Source organism: Hirundo rustica, chromosome 2 (genome assembly GCF_015227805.2).
Source record: "Hirundo rustica isolate bHirRus1 chromosome 2, bHirRus1.pri.v3, whole genome shotgun sequence".
In the NCBI taxonomy this organism is placed as follows: domain Eukaryota; kingdom Metazoa; phylum Chordata; class Aves; order Passeriformes; family Hirundinidae; genus Hirundo; species Hirundo rustica.
Genome location: NC_053451.1, coordinates 877,535 through 903,465, shown reverse-complemented (window position 1 = coordinate 903,465; position 25,931 = coordinate 877,535). Strand labels below are relative to the sequence as shown.

Below are 25,931 nucleotides of genomic sequence, written 5' to 3'. Positions count from 1 at the left end.
CTAGGTAAGTAAGTGAGATCTTAGATGTTAAAGAGCTTCATCTTCCTTGGAGTCAGCTTAGCAGCCGAATGCAGCAGCTGTCAGTGTCTCAGTGTGCAGCCCCGAGAGTCTTGCACTGGTGTTTCTCATCCAGGTTCTCAAAGAGAACATTTGTGCCGGGGATTTTGCACGGGCTGCTGGCTGGGAAGCACCGACCTGCAGAGCACAGCAGTGCCAGCCTGCCCACAGTTCCTGCACTGACCTATTTAGTGCCCCAGCAAAGCTGGGAGTGAGGTTACGGGGAATATGCATTCCGCAATCCCTTCTCTCTCCGGAGAGCTGCTTTTTGGCTCTGCACTCCGTGTGTCACACTGAGCTTTGGTAGCTTCCTTATTTACTGTGCTCGTGGAGTAGGACTGGGAAAATGGGACGGAGGGAGTGAGGTGTGGTGAGAGACAGCAAAACAGAAACCATCTCCAGCTGTGTTCATGGAAGTGCATCCCATTAAAGGGTTTATAAACCTGACAGGGCCAGGGAATGCCTTGGCACCCAAGCCTGGGGACAGAGTGGTGGCTGTACAACTGAATTTTGGGGCAGGTGAGGGGCACTGCCTGTCCAGCTCTGTCTCTCTTCAGTAGTGGTGAACAGGTTGGCTGCCTTCTGCAGAGATTTTCAGTGAGGTTATTCAGATGCACCAGAGGGGGTGATTTGGCCCTGCAATAAATATGCTAATGAATAATAATAAATACATTAATGCATTAGGTGAAGTAGAGTCTGTTTTGCCCATAAAGACAGAGAAATGTTAATTTTCTCCCTTGAGCGAGCAAGTATCTTGCTGAATGTATACAGGAAATAATTTTGGGAGTTACTTTAAATTTAAAAACAACACTTACCTTTTTACTTTGTGTTGCATTTCACTTCTGGGAAAGTACTGTTGAACACATTTGCTTGTGCTTGCTGCCTGTCAACATTGGAGTTATTTGAAGTGCAAACAGAGGAATGGCTTTAAAGAAGTTGCTATTGCAAGGCAAACATGTTTGCTTAGTGTTTCAAACTAAATATATCTGTCTGCGCAGGTTTTTTTAACTCACTCCTTGTACAGCTTTATGATGTCCATTAAAAACAGATCTGCTGAAGAATAGTTACTCACAGTGTGTAGGAATTGATGGGATTATTGCTGATTTACTTGGTACTGGCAAGATGTTTATTAAAAAGTTGTCGTAATGTAAGGCAGAGAGAACGGGAACACTAATGGCATGTCTTAAATTGTGATCTCAGTCTCAGCAAAGCTTAGTGGAAATGGGAGTCTTTTCCTCGAAAAATGAGTGGGAGGATTCATCCATCAGCTGCAGGTGTGGGTTGTACACATGCAGAAAGGACATGTGAACAAACTTTATCAAAGAAAATTGCCTATGAGGTAATCCTTAAAAAAAACCCTTTAATTATTGCCAGACTTCTCTGCAAAAGTTCAGTTACTGGTGGAAATTACTGAGAGAAACTCAGCTGCTCTTCCAGTGAGCCATGAAATGGTTGGTTTGGATCACTCATCCAAAAGGATGAGCCCAGGTCTGTGGAAGCAGAACCACCACGTTCAAGGTGTTGAAGCTAATGCTGTTTGAGTGAGAGGTTTTCTAAACCTGCCCAGCTACAAACATGGAGCTGGGAGCTAAAATTCCATGTGGGACCAGCTTTCCTGTCTCACTGCGCCCCAAGTGCGGGTGTGAGCAGTGGCCGGAGCGGTTCATGGCAGAATGACCAGAATATGCAGCTGGGCTGGTATAAATAGGCCCTTGGGGGTTTAACAGGGGGTTGTGGGCAGACACTTGCTGTGGGGAGCAGGAGGGATGTTGTGGAGTCACACAGCCCTTCCTGTGGTCCTGGAAACCCTCAGGTTCGCCACCCCCTCCGGCCAAGGTTCCCTCGGAGCCCCCGCAAGTGACTGCGAACTCAGTGCCCACCGTGCCACAGCTGCCCAGTTCCGATGCCTTCGCAGCTGTAGCCCAGTTGTTCCAGACAACACAAGGACAACAGGTAACCTGCTCACTCATTCCCTTCTCCTTCTCTGTGAAATGAGGGGGGAAACGGTGGAATTGACAGCCTGGATTTGAAGCACAAGAGCTTCCCAAAGGTCTTCAGTGGAAAACCTGCAGGAATTAGAGTATTTAAATTCTTCCATCCAATAATTGTGATATTTGACAATATTCAGTTTTATGTCCCTAAATAATTAATTATGAATTGATGCAGTAATGGGGTTTCCAGAACAGGTGGAACATCTCAAAGAAAATGAGGGATTTTATTGTTCAGTCCACTTAAATGTTTGCAGTGTTGAAGGGCCTGAACACTGCAACGTTGGGATCTACTGAATTTTGCCACCAAAGTATTTAAAAAGGGACTCCTGGTCTTGCTGTAAATGCTCCACAGCTCAGTCAGATTGTTGGTGTGTTTGTCCCATGTCACAGGCTGTATTGACAAAATTTATATCCTACAGCTCTTTCAACACTTGGTGTTCATATGAGAGCATCCACTTAATACTGTCTTACATTTCTGTAGCTCCAGCAAATCCTGCAGACCTTCCAACAGCCTCAGAAGCCCCAGTCACCGGTCATAGACAACACTGTGATGGCTCAGGTTCAAGCTATTACTGCTCAGCTGAAAACCACAGCAGCACAGGCCCCAGAGCAGAAAGCTGCTTTCACAGCCCCTGAGCAGAAAACATCATTTGACAAAGTAAGTCTTGGCTTGCATTTTTTTGAAGCTGAAGGAAAATTGGTTATGGAATATAGATTTCTATTTTTCCCCAATTCTAACCATGTCTTTAGTTTCAGAGCTTACAAATGTTGTAAGAATGTGGTAATAAAGATATTTTGGCGGCCAGTCGGGTAAGATGCAGAAAAAATAGCTGTGCCAATGTAATTTCTTTCAGAAGCTGCTAGATCGGTTTGACTATGATGATGAACCAGAGGCAGTGGAAGATTCAAAGAAAGAGGATTCAGCTCCTTCCCCCTCAGTGTCTCAGCCGGCTTTGTAAGTGTCGTAATAAAACTAAGAAATCTTAGTCCTAAAACATTTTTAGGTTAGAAAGTAGATTAAAATTCCAAGTTAGTTCAGTGTTTAACTGCTACAGTCCAAATTTAAAACCCTGTTAACAGTTTTTGGTGGGGTGATTTTTGTGCCTCGTTACTTTGGTGATCTGGTGTAGATCTGGTGTTGCCTCGTTGGTGGAGGACTGTGTTCTGTAGAGGAAAGCTCAGTTTTGGTTGCAGGATGAGTTCCATGTTTTTACAGTACAACTGAGGGTGTCAGGGCATCACTGGATCAGCTGGATTACTTTACTGGCTGGGGAAAAGCTGCTATTCCAAACATTGTGATAGTTTAAAATATTGAAGAAATGAAAATTGGCTTTACAGTTTTATGTTGGCAAACATTCTGTCCCCATGCAAGCGAGCTCAGGCTCCTGTTTCCCTTTTGCTGTGCGTTATGATAAAGTCTGGAATGACGTGACCACATCCCAGTTTTTTCCACAGGACTTCTCTCTCATTCAGTGCACAGGCTGGATGGTGCTCAATGCCGGGGTTAGTCCATATTTCTTTTTTCCCTGCTTCAGTACGTGGCCCCATGTCTTACTCTCTGTATCTGCATCTAAACCCTGCTCTCAAAACCAGAACCACTAACTCTGTCATCAGCTTTCTGACTGTGTCTCTCACCTCGAGCACTTTACATCCATTGAGTAGTAGTTCATTTAGATGCCTTTGAAGGAAATGGCTAGGATTTGCCTTAGAATGCAGATGGAACTCTGGAGTACAAAAAGATGACGTAGGTCAAACGTAGGCACTGCTCATGTCTGCCCAGCTGGAGGCTCGTGGGCACATTTATGTTCTGTTGGTGGTGCTCCAGGGCCCGTGTCCTTAGTGCCTCACAACTGTGCGAGGTGTCCCTGAGGGTGGTATTCCAGTGTTCCCAGTCTGGGCACGCAAGCTCAGTAATTCCCTCTGTAAAATACTCATCTCTCCAGAATCTTCTCCGAATTGTCTTCAGATACTGCAAAGTTCCATTTCCCATCACCATCAAATTCCTCTATCCCCCTGAAATGCTGCTGAGTTTCTCGCACAGGCTGCATCCTGCAAGCAGGTCCTGTTACCTGCACACACCTCCAGAATTCCCTGAGCACTGTCCATTCTGTGTGTTGAATCAGGAAGTGATGGGTGTCACTGTAATCCTCATGTGAAGCACCCCCCCTTCTCCTCTGCCCTATTTACTCCCAAACCAAAGTGTTTTCTTACAGCAAAAGTACAGCCAGTTTCTTTTCCTTGAGGAGAAAAGCATTGCTTCTTTTGTTCCCAAAAGAGGAACTGCAGAGGAAGAGATTTAGCCCAAGGCAGAAAGCCTTCCTGAAATGTTTCTGTAGGCTGAGATCTTTAGCAAGCTCGTATAAGTACAGGGGTGAGAGAGGCTCTAACCTTTGTGTAGCATCTCTTTAAATGTGGAAGGACTGCTCTTAGAGTGGAGAAAAGATCAGGAAGCCACTCTTTCTTCCTTTTCTTTTTTGTTGGAAACGGGATCATAGTAAAGATAATGGTTCTGTCTAAAATAACAGCAAGAATGTGTAAATGTGCATAGAAATCTTTAAAATAAAGACAAATCTCTGCATCTACTGACTTGTCTCATCAAAATATTCCTGGTTTTAGTGGGTTTCCAGGAGAAGGCATGCAACAGCCAGTATTTCCTCAGCTCCCAAATATGGATCCTTTTCAGCAGCGGATGATGGGAATGCAGCAGGATCCAATGCGGCACCAGGTAATCCCAGGCTTTTCCTTTGTTCCCCATTGTGTTTTCCATCCTTTGCTGCTTTCTTTGTTGCAGAAGGAAGGAAGTGATTTTCCTGTTGGTGAAGAATGAATGTGGCTTAGCCCTCCATCTTCCCAAAGAAACATGTTTTTGGTGTCTGTCTTAGTCAGGCTTTAAAGGACATGATTGTTACTCCTACACCCAAATGCTTCATCTTTCCCCCATCTTTTGTTGTGACTTTTGAGCAGACATAGAACTTGACTTGAGCCTGCTGGGAGAGCAAATGTAATTCCTCCTCCTAGCTGGAATTCTGTGATTTTTCTTCTCCCAAGGTGCCACTTCCTCCGAATGGGCAGATGCCAGGCTTTGGTCTCCTGCCTACCCCCCAGTTCCCACCCATGGCTCAGCCAGTGATGCCTCCAGCAGCGCCAGTGCAGCCAACTTTCCAGTCTCCCTTTCCAGTCCAGGCTGAGCCACACCTGCAGAAACCCCACCAGCAGGTGAGCAGCCCTTGCAGTGAACAGACCGACCTAAATGCTTTCATACATGTCTTTCCCAAGTATGTGTGCATTGTCCTGGAGCAGAAATGTCAGGGTGGCCAGGACACAGCTGGCTGTGAGGCTGGCTCTGCTGGAAGACAGTTGGAGAGCTCCAGGACTTGTCTCTTTCATTTCTCCAGCATACTTGAGGCTTAAAGTAGTTTCTTATAACATCTTGTAGAAAAGTTGCAGCAGATCTCACTTGCCTAGGATTTTGATGGTGGAGCAGGATCAACTGACTGATCTTTAGGAATAAAATCATATTCTGTGGAGTTGCAGGTCGTGCTGAAATGGGGTAAAACGTGGAAAACTAATAGTTTGCAAAATGAAGATGGGAATTGTGTAAATTTTTTTTATGCTGTCTGTTCAGTGGCCGTATTAAGTACATGCGTTACTGGAGCCTCTCCCTCCTAGTGATCACACTTTACTCTTTAATTTCACACATTTGAATATTCAATGTATTTTCAGTGCTGTTAATTCAGTCTGAGCATAAAAAGAAAATGCTTGTCTGCTCACCCATAACACCTGCCAACTTCATGTTTTAGGATATGGAAGTGGAACAGCCACCCATTCAGGAGGGAAAGCGGCATGTTTCTGACAGTAGGAAATCAAGATCCAGATCTGCATCAAGGTAAATGAGAGAAAGTTCTTTTAGTGCAGGAATGAAAAGCAGATGAGCAACTCTAAGACATAGGAACCTCTAAAGTCATCTCCCTTCTAGAGGAAATATTGTAGCTATGCAGTTCTCTCTCACTGGAAGAGAGCAACTTCCATGCTTGTCAGTCCAGAGAAAATTTTAGGGAGGCAGAATGTGATAGTTTAGTTTTGCCTCTGGTCTAAAACCACTTTTTTTATGATAACATTTGTGGTCACGCGTGTCACATCCCAGCTGACTGAGCAGATCTCTCCATTTAATTGCAAGTCATCTTGTTCACCAAATTCCACATGATTTCTCCGAAAGCTTAAAAGGTCTTCCACACCTTGAGTGGTTTAGAACTCGAACATGGAGTAAAATACAATTTCAGTGGCAGAATTTGTTTATAATTTTTTTTAGCCATTCCTTTGTAAAGGAATAAACATTTGCCTTGTTGACCCAGGTGTAACTTAGCCTGTGTTGAAGTTGACACTGTTTTGATGGTCAGCTTCAAGACAGGATCAGTAGGCGATGAGAAATTGGAAAGTAACCAGCCGTTCGAATCGGCTGTTGCCGTAATTTATTGTGGCGCTGAATGCCTGTGGATGAGCTCGGGTTGATGTATTTATTCCCTTAGCGATGGAACCCTTTGGGTATTGAACCCTTAAGCGAGGCCGTGCGACGGGCACTGAGCGCGTGGCTCTGGTCCCCACAGGTCCCCCAAGAGGAGACGCTCGCGGTCGGGCTCGCGCTCGCGGCGCTCGCGGCACCGGCGCTCCCGCTCGCGCTCCCGGGAGCGGCGCCGGCACTCGCCCAAGTCCCGCTCGCAGGAGCGGCGCGAGCGCGAGCGGGACAGGGAGCGCCGCACCAAGGGCCTGCCCCAGATCAAGGCAGAGACTGTCAGTGGTGAGTCCCTTCTCCTCCTGCTTGCTTGTGTGGCTTCCAGCAATGCCGTGTTCTTGTGATCCTTGGGTTTAATGCTGCTGCTTGTGGTTGCCGAGGCTCGTCCAGACAGAGCACAAATTAACTGCCTTGTGATTCCTGGTAGGAGTTTCACCACACTTCCCTGTACTTCTTTACTCATACTAGATGGTTTAGCATTTCTGGAGTATCTCCAAGTTAGAAATATTTTTGCTGTAAAACGAGAAAAAGTAGAGGTGAAGCCCCATGTTTTTCTTTTCCTTTTTTCGAGACATATAAGGTGCAGACTGAATAAAAAGAATTTGAGTTAATTGTAAATTATTAAAGTTTTCCTAAGTATTCAGTCTCATGTATCTCTCCAACCTGAAGGGGAGCTTTGACCTGAAAAACACACAGGCTAATGTTTGGATTTCTGATATAATCCTGGCTTTGCCAGTGTTTATAGACCAAACATGGTAGTTGTCTTGTGAATATTCCTTGGGAGTGTGGAATCTTCTCCGGGGTCATCAAGTAAAACAAAAACACTCTTTCTTATATAAGAGGGACAAAAACCTGAGGTGTTTTAAGAGCTGAGATCTGGTGAGTGACAGTCCCAGGGGTGTAAAGGCCTGCAGAGCCCTGGCAGCTGTTCAGTGGAAGCTCCCTGGCAGTGCTGTGAGATGTGCTGCTGCCAGCGCCTTTCCCAGGTTCTGTCATGGTCTGTCAAAGTTTGCAGTTCTCTGTCTCTCAGGTGGAAAACCTGGATGAGTATTCAATGTTGCTGGAGTAATCTGCAGCCTGGGGGGATACCTTGAGCTCCTTTCTTGGTGAATTCCCTGGATTCAGCATGGGATAAGTGTTGGTTATCTGTCCTGTAAGGGGCTTGGGTCAGTAATGGCTCTGGCCACCTGTGCTAACTCTTGGTTGTAGTTTGCAGTACCACGCTCTGGGTAGGACAGCTGGACAAAAGGACAACTCAGCAGGACGTGGGAAGTCTCCTGGAGGAGTTTGGTCCCATTGAGTCGATCAATGTGAGTAGAAGGGGAGCAGCGTGAGCCGCTTTGATACGCCTGGGTACAGAACGTCTCCCCAGGGTGCTGAGGCACAGCTATTTCTGATCCATTCTAAGGAGCTGGCCTCTCCTTTCCTCTGTGTTGTGTTTTCAGCCTGTGCACTCAATTCATGTGGCTGACTTGTACACGAGCAAGAAGGGAGCTGCTTTGGCTTCCTGCAGTACTGAAATGCTCGTGGGGTAACACAGAAGATTATCCCATTTTCATAAAAATCCTGCTTTCTCAGCAGAGTGATGGCTGCAGAATTACATCCCATGCTTCTGAATTCCTTGGCTGCTTCATTTTATTTGATTATAGGAGTGTGGACTCTCAGCTGATGTTCTTGTTGCTTTTTTGTCATTTCAGCCATAAACAGAGAGAACTGTCATTTTATTTTGCTGTATTTAAGGATATTTTATATATAAATTATAGCTGTTCCAGTAACTTCAAAAATTTCATTCATTCAAACAAACATAAGTGATGAATTTTCTTCTATTCCCAGGTTTTGTAAAAGAGCATAGGAGTTTTTTTCCTCAAATTCATTACAAATAAAAATTATTTCAAATCTGCAGCTAGAACTGAATGTGGAGGTGCAGGTGGCTGAGTGAAGGGGTGTAGTGGTTTCACGTTCACTAAATTTTGGTCTTGGTACTTACTCTTTCTGTGGGAGAGAGACTAGGAGAAAAACAAAGCAGGTTCAACCTTAAATTTAACAAATAGTTTTATTGACATACACTAAAAGAATAGAAAGAAAGAAAGTTGGGAAAAAACCTAAAACGGAATGAAACTTCAAAAAACACTCTTCCCTCCCTTTACAAACTGTTCATTTTCTTACAAAACAACATAAAGAGACAAAACTTGTAATTTTCAGTCAGTTTCACTATCTGACAATAGTCTTTCATCAATTTATTAGGGGAAGAGTGTCTTTTAGAGTCATGGATCCCACTGACAACTTAGAACAGTTCTCTTGTGGGTTTTAAACTGTCACAAAAACAACCGCCTGGAGAAACTTGCTTTTGTGACCCCCTCCCATTAGCGGGTTCCAAAGCTGCTTATGGGTCATGGGTCGTAGACTTTTGCATACTGGGGTGTCACCTTTTAAAGATGAATAACTCCAAAGCAAAGGATTCTTCACCTCAAGGTACAGAGATATCTTCTCACTTCTTCACTGGCGCAGGGGGCTTCTCATCTTTATCTCTGTTCAAGCATCTTGCAGGTTTAATATTACTTAATTCATCATGAACACTTTTGCTCAAATCCACACACAAATTAAAACAGTCATCTCCCCAAATGCATAACTTTCCCATGATTTAAAGGAATGACCTAAATATAGAGTTCATTTCCATGGCTCAAGTAAGGATAGAACGACCAGCTCTTCAACCCTCTGTCCGAATAGTCTTTTCACTCTTGCTTTACTGACTTCATGCTGTTGTTCATTATGTTCTCTCTGTCCTTTCTTACTCTCTCAGAGAAGGGCTAAGCTCTGGAAGCTCCATGTTGCTAAGAAAGAGTTAAATCTGCTCGGAGTCTTTGTTTCTCTCTCTGTAGCTTGTGGTGTTAGATGTTTCAGGGCCTCGCTGCTGAGGGAGGAAGAACTCACACAGAAACATCAGAGATCAGGGCACCCGGGCAGTCCGGAATCAAAAAAAAACCAGGCAGGATCATAAATGCCTTCTCAGCCCACCCCTCGGTGTAAATCAGGGTGGCTTCAGCCTAAATGGTGCCCATAGCTCTTATCAGGGGCCCAGCAGAGATCTCTCCCTGCTTCAGAGAAGTCTGAAGAAAGTAGCTGTTGCGAAACAGCAACCTCTCCTTCCCCCCCACCCTTCACCTGGGAGCCGATGGAATCCGGCCAGGCCTCAGGCCAGCTCCCCCACAAAAGGGGGGAGCAGGAGGCCCAGCTCGATGTTACCTGTCTCTATCTGGCCAAAGGGAAGAAGAAAAAAGACCCACCTACAGGAAGTTCACGGGGTTTTATGTGGTACTTCCCAAAGTAACAATTTCAGTGGTTAGAACAGATGCCAATATTCCAACTAACTCTCTGATAGGTCCCTATCCTTTCTAAAGCAATTCCCAGGTGCTGACCTGGAGAATTACTCTACATTCTTCTATAACTAAAAAACCAAACTGTACTAACCCATGACAAGGAGTATACTATTGTGCATTCCAACAAAGTAACTAATTGCCAAACATTAGAATTTACAGGAACACTATCGTTAAGCAGTTTGAAAGGATTAAATATGCAAAAGTCAGCTGTACTTTAGAGTTTTGGAAGTTTTCAGAAGTTGTGGAAGTTTTAGTTCACTGGAAATGTGAATTTCCAGAAGATAATGACTAACATTTCTTTCCATAGTTCCCTGGCCCCTTTTGGAACACCCCCTGATGTCCCATCTTGCTGTAACTGAGCATTTGTGTGTTGTTCACTGTTTGTTAGCTGCAAAGTGAACTCTTCCCCTTAAACCCCACGCAGATGATACCGCCCAGAGGATGTGCCTACATTGTCATGGTGCACAGACAAGATGCCAACAGAGCCCTCCAGAAACTGAGCCGGGGCAACTTCAAAGTCAACCAGAAATCCATCAAGGTACTGCTTGGAAAACGTCAGGCTTTCCAAAGCTGCTGTAATTACTGTCATCCTAGCTCATCTGTGCTGGGCTTTGGGGTATTTCAGACTTACTTGTGTTCTGGAGATGATACTCTGTTAAATTCTGAAAAAATACATGAGTGAACTGGTCTTTGATAATTATTGTTCCTGGTCTATAGTGGGATTAATGGAACCTTTTATCCGTTTCCTTGAAAGATTGCCAATAATTTTCTGTTTAATCAACAGAAATTATATTCTTTTGCTTATTACAGGGGGCTGGCACTGTGTTTCTTGCTGCCAGTTGTCTCCTAACAGAGTTTCATTACGTATGATAATCCTCCAAAGAGTACTAATAAATAAGGAAATGTGCATTAATTAGGGAAGTTCTTCCTTCTGTAGAATGTCAAACTAGTGTGACACTGTCCTCCAGAGGGAAGTGGAATTAATCTTAGTGGCTGGGGATCATCAGAAGCAGCTAGCTTTATACGTTTTTACAAATGGTGTGCAAGAGTCAAGCCAAAGAATAGGAGCTAAGTCTGCTTTAAAAAAAACCAAAACAACTTCAGAGTTTTGTAGCTGTTTCACTTAGACTTTTTGCTTTTTACCCTCAAGTGCTGTTTTGTGAGAATGAAATATTAAATCCATTAAAATGGAAACATTTTGCTGACCACTTGTATTTCCCCCCTAAGATTGCTTGGGCTCTGAATAAAGGAATAAAGCCAGACTACAAGCAGTATTGGGATGTGGAGTTGGGTGTGACTTACATACCATGGGACAAAGTCAAACCTGAAGATCTTGAAAGTTTCTGTGAAGGAGGAATGCTGGACAACGAGACCCTTAGTCCGGGTACAGTGTTACTGCATGTTTTGTTATTGAACCTTTATTTCAGGGTTTGGCCATTCTGTCCAGTTTGCCCAGTTAGCTGGTGATTATTGTGTGCGTGTTCTAATTGTAGCAGCTCTTCATGCTGAACACACAAAAATCAGTCGTGTGTTTTAAACAAAAGTGTAATGAATCATGAACATAATGTCAGTGTGTTCCGGTCTTCTCAGTGCTTTTCTCTTCCCCAAAGTGCCCCCTCACTGATCCCTCTTTGTGCTTAGCTGGCTTTTCCCAGGAAGTTCTGACAGACAATGGGAGCTATTTCTTCCATAAATTAAGTTTAAAGCTGTATTTGACATTTCTCTTCTTTTGCTGCAATTCTTTATAGTTGTATTCTCCTTTTCCTTGTTTGAGACCTGAGGATGTTGGGTTTTTTAGAAATGAGTTCTCAAATTAGTGACAAAGCTGCTGCCTTCTTGCCCGAGAGCAATAGAATGAACCTGTTGAAAGCTTGTCCCAAAAAGCCTTAAAGTTTTTGTCACAGATAATGTAACAGAATCCTGGGCGTTTATAAACACTGCCAGTGCAAAGGATTGTTAAATGACCACTGAAAGGAACAGCTTTCTTTGCTGTTTCAGTGGTTGCTGTGTTTAAATGAATTTGGAGTTTTTATTGTCAGAAGTAGTTTAAATACTTCTTAGCTCTGTGCTGCCTATTAACTGAGTATTTTCAATTAGATCGCTTTTGTAAACATGACTAAGCATGTTTCACGTGGCACTGCTTGTCTGATCGGTGTCTCTTGGGGTTCTGTTTTTGGACAGAGTGGAAGGGAATTCCCAAGAAGTCCGAAAATGAAGTGGCTCAGAATGGAGGCGCAGAAGCTGCACACAATGAACCAGTGTCACCTATTCCCAAAGCTTTACCTGTCCCAATTCCCGTTCCCATGCCTGCACCAATAACAGTACCTCCTCCGCAGGTGAGAGTTGTTCCACACAAATAAACAAAAACTCACTTTAAATAATAATTCAGGGCGTTGCCCTGAATGAGGGGGTGCCATGAATGATAACTGTATTCTCTCAGTCACAGAGAAATTACTGCAATAGAATCTTTGTTATAGAAGGGCTGAATTGCATCTTCAGGTTTTGTGATTGGCCTTTTCTTGTTACTTGTTTTATTAATTAATGTTCCTCTAAAGGCTTTTCTTATTGGCAGATACTCCCCTACTTTTATATCAGTAGTTTCTTGTCAGTGTTAAAATAATAGAATCCCTTAAATCTGCTGATTTAAATTCAGAGCTTGATATAAATCAGAAATAAAGGAAAAGGAAACACCAGTCACTCTAATGTGCAAACTAGGGTAGTGAGGAAGAGACAAGCAGAGGTTTTTAATTGCTCTGAAGTTGTGAGCATTCCAGTGGGTCCTGTCTGGAAATCCATCACGCTGGGTGGAAATGGATCCCAGGCACTGTGTGAGGGGTATGTGGGTTACCGACATGCATTAGTACCCATTTAGCACAGAGGAAAATTCTTCTCTAATTGCAAAGGCAGACAGGACTGGTGTTGGTATTTTCAGTGATGCGAGTTCCTGCAGTGCTCCTGGATCTTTTGTGAAAGTCCCCCCTTGTTGCAGAGGAATTTGGGGTCACTGAGATGTCCTGGTGGAGCCGGACAAAGACAGAGATGCCCAGCGGGACTGAGAATCGCTGGGGCACTCTTGGGGTAACCCATCTTTCCCCTTCCTTTCTCCTAGGTTCCTCCCCATCCATCAGGGCCTCCCGTGGTTGGTGCACTCCAGCCCCCTGCTTTCACAGCCCCTCTAGGAATCCCCCCTCCTGGATTTGCTCCTGGGGTGCCGCCGCCACCGCCGCCTCCGTTCCTCCGGCCCGGCTTCAACCCGCTGCATTTACCTCCAGGTTTGTGGGGTGCACCAGCCCGGGCCCTGCTGGGCCCAGAGCTGCGCTGGCTCAGGGGGGTTGTGCCAGGGGGACACTCAGGGTTCTCCTGTGCTTTTTGTAGGATTCCTTCCTCCCGGGCCACCACCTCCCATAACTCCTCCGGTCTCTGTCCCACACACTCCGGCAGTGAACATCCCAAACTGTAAGTGTTGGGCCCTGTGGAAGGCAGGGGTCCTGCAGGAATTGCTGGCTGGTGTTGAATGTGTCCTTGCCTTGTTCCTCAGCTACAGCAACTGGTGGGAATGAGGACACTACAAAGGAGTCGTCTGTAGGAAATCCCATCCCAACAGTAGTTTCTGGAGGCAGAGGGAATGCTGAAAGTACTGACACTTCCAAAATCTATGGCACTGTTCCACCTCCTGTAGCACCTACCAATGTCCCTCCTCCCGTCACACAGGCTGTTCCACTCCTTGGTAAGTTCCCTCTTGGGTAAGTTCTGCACTTCGTTGTTCCCTACATTTAAAATAATACCATTCTGATTTGGCTACTGACTTACAGTCCAGGGGAAGGGGAAGCACATTTTTGAAATTTCTGTCGTAATGTGGGCTCTGAAATCACTTTTAGAGGCTTAATTTTGCAGAGAAGAAACAGTCAATATTTTTTATTATTGAAGATCTGTTTTCTGAAGAAACAAAGCCATGATGTGTAAGTTACAAATTCGAATGCTCTCTGCTTTTAACAAGGTGTGGTTTATACAGTGTAGAAAATGAACTTACAGCAGCACGTCTGTATGACATAGGAACCAGGTTTTAGACTCAACTATTACATACATAAAATTAATGTGCAGAGAAACTATTTCTAGTGTGTTTTTGAGATCTCTGAGGATGGGGTACATTCTTGTTGTGTGTGGAATAAATTGTTTTAATAGAACAGAAAACCAAAAGCTTTTATGCAGCCCTGCAGTAGGACAGGTTTTGAAACCTTTGTAGAAGATATTATTTAAATATTACCAAATTTTTTTTGACTAGCAAACCCACGGTAATGGGAGTATGTTGGATAAATTACTTTTCCTAATATGAAACAAACTTGGTCAGATTTTGAAAGGGAGCGTGAACTGTTACAAAGCTCTGCTAAATGCTTATTTTATGATGGCCTTGGATGGGCCAGTGTCAAGAATTTACCCAAGAGACTTGTTACCTCCAAATTTTAGTGAGATTACTGCATTTATGGAGTTTTAGGTCTCTACATGAGAGCCTAAGAAATGAATGAAAAAGCTAATTTTGTGCTAGTGGGTTTCTGCCCAGAATTTTCCATGATCACTGAAAAAAAGCAGAGATTTGTCTCCCTGAGAGCTCACTGCTCTATTGGACGTGAAGGCTAAATTTTCCATCCCTAACTAATGATGTATGGATCCTTCACGTTGAAAACTTGACAGAAGACTGTTTTAAAACAGAAAAGCTTAAGAAACTCTGTGGTGACACCATGGAGTCAGGGAATTTTGTTAGGAATTTCAGAAATTCACACCTTCCTGCTGACTGACACTTTCTGTAAAGGTAGCACAGAGTTTTGGAGTTTCACTGTCTTGGACAGCATAACCTGCACTTCATATTCCAGGCCTTGGGAATGTATGAGGCTCCTCTGCCCTTTGCTGTACCTCTGCACACATAACAGAAAGGTTTTACAAAATGAAGACTGAATTAAGTTAGACACCTAGATCAGTTCCTTGGACAGCAGCTGCTTTTTATTCTTAAAAATCCAAGGAAGCTGAAATTGAGAAACATGGAAATTAAGAACTTGCCTTTGCTTCCATTGACTCGTTCACTGAGTGGCTGAGGCAGAGAAAGTTCTCTCTGTGGTCACAGTGACTTCTGTCAGTGAGGGGAGGGTTTAGAGCTCACGGAGCAGCCCTGGAGTAATGTTTGCCTAGGCAGTAGCATTTGATGTTGGGGAGTGTCTGATTTCAAGAAGTTATTTATAATTCAAGAGTTACGTAAAACCCACCCTGGACATTCTGCAGTTGCGGGGCACTGTTCAGTCTGATAAAAGAGGCAGGAAAACCAGAAGAAACAGATGATAATAGTTTATGTCATGGAAGATAAAAGATTACTATCAGTTGTCCTGGCTTTTTAAAACCTCTCAGTAAGTTAGCACAATTTACACTCTTCTTAAAAGCACTTGGAGTCACTCGTGCATTGAGTGTAGCTCTGCATGTGGGAGGCCAGAGAGTGTCCTGGGAAGGATGAGGATACATTCTCCGGGTACTTGGGCAGGATGGGAGAGCTCCTGCAGCAGGCTGAACTCAAGGGATGAAGACTGCTGGGAAGAGGCTGTGGGAGAGATCCAAACTTCTGGTTTGGGAACACTTCCAAACTCCCTACAAAACACAGGCACTCTTAAATGACTTCTGTAACTTCAAAAAATGCCGCTTCTCTCTCTGGGTTCAGTTTTTCTGTGGAAGACACGTTACAAAGTAATTCTGAAGGTATTATTATAACATTTCATAGCCTTTCATAAATTTTGTCTCAACTCCACTGATTTCCTTTGTGCCTCCACTGTAATTCCTTCATCCATTCCAACCAGGATATGGATGTGCTTCAGAGGAGTGATGCCTCTTGGACTTTGGGTCTGAGTTTTGTTGTGCTTTTTTCTAAAGCCCACCCTCAGGTTGTTGAGATTTAGTTGTGCTCTTGACCTCACTCTGTGCTGTGTCACCTTGTTGTCCATGGAACAGGACAGTCCAGCTGTGATGGCTCAGTGAGTGTGTGCTCAGGGAATTTGAAATGGTCTGCAGAGCAGGTATTTGTAGGCTCCTTTGAGGTGTGCCTGCTGCAGGAAATGATAGCCTTTAAATCCTTTGGGATTGGCCCACATGTTCCCAGCATTGAGCAAATGCTGTAGCTCAGGCCAGTAATAAACTGCTGTGTTTGGAACACTCAGATGATTCTGTGATCTGTTAACCTGATGAAACACACCCTATTGCATTTATAGGTCCTGATCTAGTGCTCTTTTTACCCAAATTCTTACAAGAATCGTAACATGTAATCAAAGCAAAGTTATTCTGGAGTTACCATTGAATTTGCATTCACTTCCTGGTAGTACAAGCTCATGGTTTGTACTGAAGTGATTTTTGTAACCTGCATTAAATCATAAGACACAAATACAGCATTCTCTGAGCCCCTCAGAGTGTGACTGTCCCAAAATGTTGGGATTTTTGGCAAGATTTTTCAGCTGTGACTCCATATTTAGGCCTTTTAGTTCAGGCTTCTTTCTTAACAGTCTTGATTTGCTCTGAAAGAAAAACCCACCAGATGGTCTCTCTCTCAAGAATTCCCTGCCAGTATTTAATGTTCTAGCTGTAAGATGCCACATTCCCCACTGGAGAACACGCAGAATGTTGGAGAACAGCAGCTTTGAAGTGGACTGGAAAACCTGCTGCTGTTGTGCTGGATCCTTGAGCTTTTGGCTTGTTCCATGAGTGTTCCTGAGGTTTGTGTGCTGGGACAGACAGAAACCACAGGGCTCCATGTGCTGGGAAGTGATTGAAGGGGTTGTGAGTTACTGGAACCACTTAGTGAGCAGAGTTTATGTAAGAGTAAATCAGGTGTGTCAGTACTGGTGACAGGGGAATTATCCCAAGGGAACGTGGGCTTTGTCCAGCTGGGAGAGATGTCACATCTGGATCACAGTGATGTGGAAATGTGGCTTCATACCCAATTTATCAGAGCATTTATCAAAAGGATGGCTCCCGTGCCCTCCCTGGACAGAAGATACTTGAGGCCAGCCTGAGCACTTGGGCTGTGTCATGGGAGTCAAGTGATGAAACTTGGGACACTTTGGTGTGTGATGGTTGCTCCTCTGAAACCCATAAAATCTGTTGTGAAGGCAAGGTGTGGTTTTGCACATTGGGACAGAGGAGCAGGTGTCAGGCGTGAGGGAACTGACTCCGGTAGGAAAAGCTGGGTCAGGAAATCACCTCAGGGCTTCTCTTGGAGCTCAGGAGGTTCATACCCACTTCAAGAAAGTACTTGAATGTCAGGTACTTCCTAAACCAAAAGAGGACTTGGCCCCAGATGTGATGCATGTGTCTGTACCTGAATGAATTTCCCTGAACATTTTCGGTAAACTAGGATGTGTTTCCGGACAGCTCTTTAGGTTCTTAGTTGGTGCCTGATCTGTCAGCAGAGTGAGGAAACTCCAGTAGTTCTCCAGTTGCTTTAGCCCCAGCATTGAAGTGGGTTGATACTTAAAATAAATTTAAAATTAAAAGTGTGCGACTCCAGCAGATGCAGTTCAGAATGAAGGCGTTGCAGGTACCAGTATGTTGCTTCAGTTCTGCAGTTTGTAGAAATAAGGTTGAGAAATTTAATGACTTGTGCTTATTAAATGTGAGACTTCCCTCCCTCACCTCAAGTTCATGCTCTTGTAACCCACATCTGCTCTGCTTCTTCTCAGCACTTAACTTCAGTTCTTTAGTTCTCAGTTACTCTATTCTGCCTTGTTTTAATCTTCTGAGGAAGATGAAAAGGTGTTTTTACCAACAGGAATATCCCCAAATCTCCGAATTTCTGGGAGACATCATTAGCTGTTAGTCTGTCTTGTCAGATCTGTAGTTCCATCACAGGAGTTTTAACTGGGTGATTACAGACCTGGTTATTGACCAGGTGGGGGGAAGGCTCTGCATTTTAGAGAAAGGGAAAAATGCAGAAATGAAATGCTGTTGGTCGGTATTGGACAATTTCTCTCCAAGAGCGTGACCTGTGGAGCTGTGTCTGACTGCTCGGAGGGAAAGGGGAGAGGATATCATGGGCTGGAAGATGGCACACGAGTCTTCTCACTGGCAAAATACAGCTTCCTTCCAATAGGAATTTGAAGAGCACCCACGTGAGAAAGGTTCCTGTCAGAGGTGTCCCTAAGAGTCAGTGGTGTGGAGAAAGGGCAGCACAGAAAGCTCAGCTCTGGGGACAGGTGCCAAAGCTGGAGAAGGGAGGGATGAACACCATGGCAGCTGAAGGGGAGCTGCTGTGGCTGCTGGGGAAGCTGCACCCTAGTGCAGTTCTCACTGCTGACACTAATTCCAAGATTAATTTCCACAGTATTTCACATTCTGGTGTTACCCAGGCAGGTGCTGTTTCCAGGGCAGGAGGTGCTGGTGAGCAGATGGGAGCAGTGTGAGGGCTCTGTGTTCCTGGTTCAGACTGAGGAGGCGCCTGCCCTGGGGGGGGAAGGCCTCGGCTGGAGCTCAGAACTCCTCCTTCCTTCTGGCTCCTTGGGATGGTGTCTGGAGCTTTGGGCTGAGCTTTATCTGACAGTACGTTTGGGGAGGGAGGCTTTTTCCTCCTATGAAGAGCGTTGGGGATAAAACTGGAAAACAGTTGGTGCTGGATATGTGCTATAAAGGATGAAACACTATTATAAAAAAGAGAAGTCAGGAATGACCTGTCGCGTTTCCTTTTAGTTTACATCACAAGGTTTATTCTACTGAAATGAATCTTTGTTGCATCCCTTTTCTCTGGAACGGCAAACAGAGCTGTGCTCCCAGCTGTATTCCAGCCTCATCTCTGCTGCCTATGTGCAGGAGTCTCTTTGCTGCTGCTGTGCAGCTCTGAGGTGTTCAGCTGCTCTTTGTAGCAGGAGGAAATGTTTGAATCCGACTGCAGGCGGTGAGGTATCTTTACCTGGAAGCACAACACCAGGAAGGGGCTTTGGCTGCGGTCGGTTGAGGATGCAGGAGGCTGAGCTGGGGCTGAGGGGGAGCCCTGACCTGCACGGGGGCAAAGGCTCTCCCCGAAGGAAGCCTCTGGGATTGGGGATTAGCTGCTGCCCTGGCAGGGTCATTGCTGCGGGCAGCACACGGCGGGTGTTGGCAGCGCGGCTGCCTGGGCAGTGCGTGGAGAGCCCAGGAAGCTCCGCTCCGGGTTCTGGGGCGCTCTTTTCCAGGGATAACCGCAGATGGTGTTCAAAGTTAGGGAAACGGTCCGCGTTCCCTCCCTCCCGGCTCTGACTGTCCCTTGTGTGTTCCTTGCAGGCACCCAGGGCGTGGCCCCGCCGCCACCCGCGCCCGTGGTGGGGCTGCAGACTCCGTCCACGGGGCTGCTGGGCGCCCGGCCCGGGCTGATCCCGCTGCAGCGCCCGCCGGGGATGCCGCCGCCGCCGCCGATGCCGCGCTTCCCCATGATGCCCCCGCGCCACATGCCCCCGCACATGATGCACAGAGGGCCCCCGCCGGGCCCCGGCGGCTTCGGGATGCCTCCTCCGCACGGAATGAAAGCCCCCTTCCCGCCGCCCGGCCACTTTGTGCGGCCCGGGGGCGGCCCGGGTGGCGGCGGGCCCGGCGGCGGGCCCGAGGAGAACAGGGACGGGCGGCAGTTCAGGAACGACAGGCAGTTCACGCCCGGCAGAGACCAGGAGCGCTTCGGGAGGAGATCCTTCGGGAACCGGGCGGAGAACGACCGGGAGCGCTACGGCGGCCGCGACGACCGGGAGCACGAGCGGCCGGGCGGCCGCGACAGGCGAGACTGGGGACGCCGCAGCCCCGAGCGCGACAGGCACAGGGACTCGGAGGACAGGAGCAGGCGCTCCAGCGGCCACCGAGACAGGGAGAGGGATTCCAGGGATCGGGAGTCTCGTAGAGACAAGGAAGAAACCCGTGGCAAGGAAAAGCCGGAGGTGACAGACAGGGCGGAAGGCGACAAAAACCACGAGCCCCACGGCAGCAAAACGGAGGGCGCGGACCTTGTTTCAGAACTCGCTGCGGGAGATGCTGAACCCACGGGTGCGAAACCCGCGCCAGAGTCGGTGCCCGAGGCTACCTCATCCCTGGAACAGGCGGACAAGGACACGGGCTCCACGGCGGAGGCGCCGCGCTAGGGCCGCGCCCGGCTTGGAGTGTCGAGCTTTAGTTGTACAGTGCTGTAAATCCGCTTCCGCCCCTGCGCCCCCGACGCGGGGCACTGTGAGCAATTTGATTGCTTCCCTCCTATTTAAAATAGCCACAACGTAACATAAAATACTGAAGAGATGATTAAAATATTACCCATTTTTGCTGTAACTTTTTTAAAGTTTTGACTTTAAAAAGTTTACGAATCAGAAGTAGAAGTGCTTTCTATTTTTTTTTTAATTTAAGAAAAGGTAACGGTGAAAGCTCCTCAAAACAATAGGGATGTGTTTTTAATAAACTCTATTTTCGTAACAAACTTTTAACGTGTGCTATTCTTCCTACGCTGCACTGAAGTGGAAAAGGAGTGTTCAGCAGCCTAAAGTTGGAACTGTAAATGTTGTACTGGAGTCTAAATTAGACTGGTTTGGTTCTGTTTGTTAAAGGAAATCCATCTGTTTGTGTAGCGATTCACAGAAGAGAATTTTTATTTGTAATAGTCCTCTGGAGTTTTAGTTTGCTGCATTTTAATGAGCTACTTGACCACCCCGGGTAAAAGTTAGTTTTAAGATGTTAATTGCAGAGTTAACTGTTTTAGTGTTTGCAATGCAATCCATTCTTTGCTTTATTTTTTTTTTCCTGCTCCCGCCAGTTGGTTCTGTGGTTCCTGTTGCCCTTAATTTGCCTTTTTTTTTAAGAAGTGACACCTTCAGGCACCAACCGTCTGCTCTGATGTTACAAAGCGTGCACTGGGCCGGACAGCGCCCGCTCCGCGGCTTTTGTACTTTGTGGGAAGTGAGACCTCGGAGGCAGCAAAATTCCAGCCCAGCTCTCGGGGCAGGGCTGGGACAAGGACGTGGCCCTTCCTCCATGGAGATGGGGCTGCTCCTCAGGAACGCCAGCCCCTCCTCACCCTGCCAGAGGTAGGTCATGGCCCCCCTAGGCTGGGTTCAGAGGGCAGCTCCTGGTGTTCCTGGGTGTTGTGCCACCTCCTCTCCAGAGCACTTCCACCTTATGTCAGCCGTGCCCAGGGCAGGTGCAGTTTCTCCACGGCCCATTTCTGGGTCAGGGACACTGGTGAGTTCTGCCCACCCCACATGGCTCCGCTGTGGCTCAGAGCTCCCCTGGCCCCAGCAGCGCCAGGCCAAACCTGTATGAACCCTGTGCATATTCAATGGTTTATTTCTCCTTGCTATAGGTGTGTTCTACCTTTAAAGTTGGGGGTTTTTCCCCAAGGAAGGGGCAGCTGCTTCCTTACATCAGTCCTTCGTCAGCTGCCCTGTGGCAGAGGGAATTGTTTCTGGGGGAGGGAGAGGGTGGGAGAGCCACTGTGGAGCTCTGGTCTGGGGAGAGGACATCTATTTTTATGTTCTTGCAATAGCAGAATAAAGAGAGAAAGAACCTGTTTACAGATTGTAGTGACCTCAACTTCCATGTGTTAAAACTTGTGTCCTCACTGGGTGTTTCCTGCCGGGCCCATGGGACATTCCCTTGTCCCACACTGAGGTTTGAGCTTTGGAAAAAGCTGCCCCAGCTCTCTAAGGAGGGAGAGTTTGTTCCACTGAGAACACCTCCTCAGAGAGCTGGAGACAAGAAAAAGAGATGCAAGGCTGCTCTGTGAAACAAATCCCACCCCTGTTCTCTGCCTCAGTAGGGATTTGAAAGCAGAGCCTGGAAAACTGGAACAGCTCTTTAGCACCTTCTGCAGCAGTGCCTGTGCATAACTCTCGCAGCAGCAGCAGCACCAACACTCTGGAAGAGGCACAGGGAGGTGAAGACTCAGAGTGGTCGGGCAGCAACAGGGAACGTAAGTTCAAAGTGTTTTTTACAGTATTCCTGCTCTACTACCCACTTCCCTTGGTCATGTGCCTCAGTGGAATGGGGTTACCTACAACTACAGCCTGCTACTTGAATATCCTGAGGTACAGAAGAAAGAAACGTTGGTTCAAGTCCTCATTATAAAGACTCACCTTCCCTATTAAGAGAGACCCTGAAATCTATTTTAGAAGGACACACCAGAACAGGATGGAGGGCTGGCACTGGCACACAGTGGTCACTCCTGGGATACTGCCTGCAACCTCTTGCTGGATGGAATTTCACCACCCACCTGCTGAAGCCCAGGCCCCCTTTCCCAGCAGGGGCAGGTTTGGGCTGATTCCCTGTTCACAGACAGCCAGACCCGGGTGTATCTGCCCAGAACATTTATTACACAAGTTTGCAGACTACAAATGCTGCCCCTGCCCCAGGAGGAAGCCCTGACACCCCAGGGGCTGCTGCTCTTTGCCAGAGCGCCTGGGGCTCACTGGGGTCGGGGACAGGAGCACTGCTCACATCTTCCCTCCCAGCAGGATGTGACACGGAATGGTGACAGCAGGAGGTGAGCAGAGACCACAGAGCCGTTCCATCAGGGACACTTTAATTGAACGTACATCATACAAAACTCGGTCAGTCTCCAGCGTGTTGAGTGCCGCTTGGGATGCAGAGGAGCAGGACATTAGTGACAGATCTTGAGCTTGAGGAAGGGCAAGAGCAGCAATGGAAGAGCACTGCAGGTACCACACTTAGCTCTTGGCGATCCCGATCACTCCGCAGGCCAGGCGCGGCCCCGCGTTTCCAGTTAACTTGCTCTCGTTATCTCCCCCTCTGCCCAGGTCATCCCGCTTCTCATGCACCTGGAAGGGAATTGAAGGGACCTTAACTGATCCAACCTGGATCCGGTCATCGCTGCTCCTGGCAGCAGCAGTGCCACCAGACAGTTACACAATGATACCCATGCTAAAAACTCCCAACGGGACCTGTGCTCCAGGGTGATTCAGGCACCCACAGCGGGAAGGGGCAGCGTTAGGGAGGGACATCTGCGAAGGCCGTCAGGGAATTAGGGCTCACGGCAGTGAAGTGCCACACTAAGACGCAGAGGGAAGGCTGTCAATCCCCTCTCCCTGCTCTGCAGCTTCCCAAGGCCCCTCAGCACTCACCACCATGGTACGGCCAATGATGCAGTGTGGTCCGGAGAGGGAAATGACAGAATCCTGGATCTCCACCTCGGCCACACCTCCTTTGGCAGTCACATTGCCCAGGTCTCCCACGTGCCTGCACAAAAACACAGGAAACTCAGAAAGCGGCCTGGACTGAAAGCTCTTCCAAGGGAAGGCTGGGAGTTCATGTAACAACATAACAAAGGCTCCCAAATCCAGTGGAATGACCTTTCCTGCAGACTTGGTGGAACACTGCCACTGTTCTCAGAGCTTTTGCTGTCCATGACAGCTCCGCTATTCCACAGGCAGCTGCAGGCTTTTGGTTTAAGAAGGATTAGGAAAAGCAGTTTGTCAGACAGCAGGTCGAAGGCAATGCAGGAACTGCTCAGTTCTAGCCAGTACCAGGGATGATTATTCCAGTTTGGCATTGCCCCATCACTTGGCATGCTGGTTTCCCACGCAGCTTCTATCAGAGCTACATCTCTGCTAAGGCTTCCCTGGAGAACTGAGCCTGGAGCACTGGAATTCTCACAGCACTTCTGGACGTGCTGGTGTGCTGTGTCCTGCACAGCAGTCACTCAGAATGCAGCTGATCTTGTTCTGTCAGGCTCCTCTGGCCAGATTCAGAACCTGGAATACTGACACATTCCTGCTGGGTGACCAGACCAGCCAGCCCAGGGCTGACCACCAGCTTTTTACACAGATTCCTTATTTTTAACCAGGTCCTATAGAACTGGGTTAACGGCAGCTCTCCCCTGAGGAATTTGCTTGATTTAAATTTCCCAGAAGCTTTGGTCCAATTGTTTCTGCATGCTGATAAAAGCATGATCCACTTCTTGCACCTCTCCTAAGGAATTCCCCTCCCCACAGCCACACCGGGAGCAGGATCTGCCAAGGCTCCAGCAGCCCCAAGGTCCGTGCAATCCCAACCTTTATCCCCGAGCCGCGGCCGCCAGGGCCCCGACACACACGTTTCATGCTGTGTCATGCAGGAGCTGGCCCACATCCAGCACCTAGCTCTGCCCGGGCTATGGCTCAGGTGGGAGTCATCAGCCACACAGGGAGCGCTCACGGACACCAACATGAGCATTCCCAGGCTGATCCCTGTGCAAGGCCCTGTGCCTGAGCCCTGCTCCCCACACACGGCCACACGGCCTCCTCTGGCACCCACCCAAGGGAACTGGGCTGCGAGAGCTGCTCCCAGCGAACAGCCAGGTCTCACATCCTACTGAGGTACAGACAGAATGACCCTCAGGCCCTCGCTTTCCCCTCCTCCCAAAACCAGAAAATGCCCCCAGGAGAGTACTCCACACTGCGCTCTCAGAAAAACAAACGCTGGAGTTACCAGTGTGGCTAAGTGACCTCGGGAACCCTGCAGGAATTACCAGGGATTTTCTGGCAGTGTCCATGCCCTGGACTCACCTCTCAGCATCGCTGGGAGCCCCATGCTGCTTCCGCTCTGGGTTGAAGTGAGGGCCAGCACTGGTGCACCCTGGAACACAGCACAGCATCAGAGAAGGATCCCAGGATCAACCTGCTGCTCTCACACCGCTCCCGGCGATGGCAAACAGCTCCTCTCCCGTGCCCTGCCCTGCTAATCCCCTGGGTATAAATCACCTGCTACAGACTTACAAGTCCAGCCAGAAGCTTCCTTATTTCATAACGCTGGGTTATTCAAGCATTCAGGTGAGTGCTTGGTATGTCAGATCTTGACCACCAGCCTCAACACGCTCAGAAGCAGTAGCTGGGGAAGCAATTCCTCAGGAAACATCATGATTTCCTCACACAGATTTGCAGCCGTGAGACCCAAGCTGCTGCTGCAACACCACGGGCAGCTCTTTAGAGCTGAGCAGCCGCTTTTCCAGCCGTGACCCCAAGGCCTGGAGGGACATCTTACCATTGGTGTTGTCACCGAACTCATGGACGTGGAAGCCGTGCTCTCCATCGGCCAATCCAGTGATTTTCCCAGTGACTTTCACCGGTCCAGTACCCTTCAAAGCAGAGGATTTATCACCACAAGGACTTTGGCATCACACGGCTCCGTGTCAAACGAAGGTGACAGAAAGCACTGGGGGCCCCGCCACGAGCCCACGACAACATTGTCCAGAATGTTTGTGTTCGTTTAACGCCCTCAAACGCATTCTTTCCCGTGTTTTATCGCTAAGCGCAAGGAGTACCCGTTATCTGATGGGGCCTTCCAGAAAGATCCCGTCCTTTCACAGCGGAGCGCGAGTGACCCCGCGGCCGCGGCTCCTCGGCCGGCCACAAGGGACGGCGCAGCTCCCAAGGGCCGCGGCCATTTGGAACCGCAGCGCCCCCGAGCTGAGCTCGCCGCGGGTCCCTCCCGCCCCGCTGGCCACGGCGAGGAGGCTGAAGAGGGAGATCGGGGGGGCTTCGCACCCGCCGGGGGGGCCTCAGCGGCCCGGCCGTGCCCTCACCTGCTGCTCGAAGTGGATGACGCCCTGCACAGCCCCCTCGCCCCGCATCACGCACACGGCCCGCACCGCCGCCATCTTGTCCCCACCCCGCCCGCAGCGCCCGCGGACTGCGGACGCGCCCCGCCCCCTCTCCCTTTATATATGGCGGGCGCTCGGCGCCGCGGCCAATCGCGCTGCGCAGCGCGCGCGGCCCGGCCAATCGCGGCGCGGGGAGGTGGAAGCGGCGGGGACCGGCGGCGGCGGGAGGCGCCCTCTGGCGGCCGGAGGCGCGTAACGGGGATCGGGACCGGGATGGGGCTCGGGACCGGGAAGGATTCAGAGACGGAGCGGGAGAAGGACCGGAGAGGGAGATGCTGCTCACGGCATGGCTCTCAGCTTTGTTCCCCCTGTTTCCCTGCGCTGCCCCTTCTCGTCGCACCCCTCCTGCCGCAGTTGCGGTCGCGCTGGGGCGGGTG

The 25,931-nt window shown here is 48.1% G+C and overlaps 2 protein-coding genes across 3 annotated transcripts in view; one reads left to right on the top strand and one right to left on the bottom strand.

Moving 5' to 3' along the window:
• The window catches only part of SCAF4 (SR-related CTD associated factor 4), a 32,054-nt gene extending 11,672 nt beyond the window's left edge, over window positions 1–20,382 (top strand). The window contains exons 6-21 of one of the 2 annotated variants that reach the window (XM_040056208.1): window positions 1,871–2,010; window positions 2,530–2,706; window positions 2,903–3,003; window positions 3,504–3,551; window positions 4,665–4,773; window positions 5,097–5,264; window positions 5,849–5,934; window positions 6,653–6,843; window positions 7,768–7,868; window positions 10,360–10,473; window positions 11,163–11,319; window positions 12,117–12,271; window positions 13,045–13,207; window positions 13,311–13,391; window positions 13,474–13,662; window positions 19,215–20,382. In XM_040056208.1, coding sequence (XP_039912142.1) covers window positions 1,871–2,010; window positions 2,530–2,706; window positions 2,903–3,003; window positions 3,504–3,551; window positions 4,665–4,773; window positions 5,097–5,264; window positions 5,849–5,934; window positions 6,653–6,843; window positions 7,768–7,868; window positions 10,360–10,473; window positions 11,163–11,319; window positions 12,117–12,271; window positions 13,045–13,207; window positions 13,311–13,391; window positions 13,474–13,662; window positions 19,215–20,056 — 2,822 coding nt within the window. In that variant the 3' untranslated portion in view covers window positions 20,057–20,382. The remainder of the gene's footprint in view (window positions 1–1,870; window positions 2,011–2,529; window positions 2,707–2,902; window positions 3,004–3,503; window positions 3,552–4,664; window positions 4,774–5,096; window positions 5,265–5,848; window positions 5,935–6,652; window positions 6,844–7,767; window positions 7,869–10,359; window positions 10,474–11,162; window positions 11,320–12,116; window positions 12,272–13,044; window positions 13,208–13,310; window positions 13,392–13,473; window positions 13,663–19,214) is intronic. The other variant, XM_040056209.2, reaches the window with a different exon arrangement.
• Window positions 20,383–22,458: 2,076 nt separating this feature from the next.
• Window positions 22,459–25,596, bottom strand: SOD1 (superoxide dismutase 1). The gene is made up of 5 exons (XM_040056747.2): window positions 25,477–25,596; window positions 24,936–25,029; window positions 24,461–24,530; window positions 23,039–23,153; window positions 22,459–22,735 (listed from the first exon to the last, which is right to left on the bottom strand). Exons 1-5 carry the CDS (start codon window positions 25,549–25,551, stop codon window positions 22,625–22,627), a joined length of 465 nt encoding a protein of 154 aa, XP_039912681.1. The 5' UTR covers window positions 25,552–25,596; the 3' UTR covers window positions 22,459–22,624.
• Window positions 25,597–25,931: the final 335 nt, after the last annotated feature.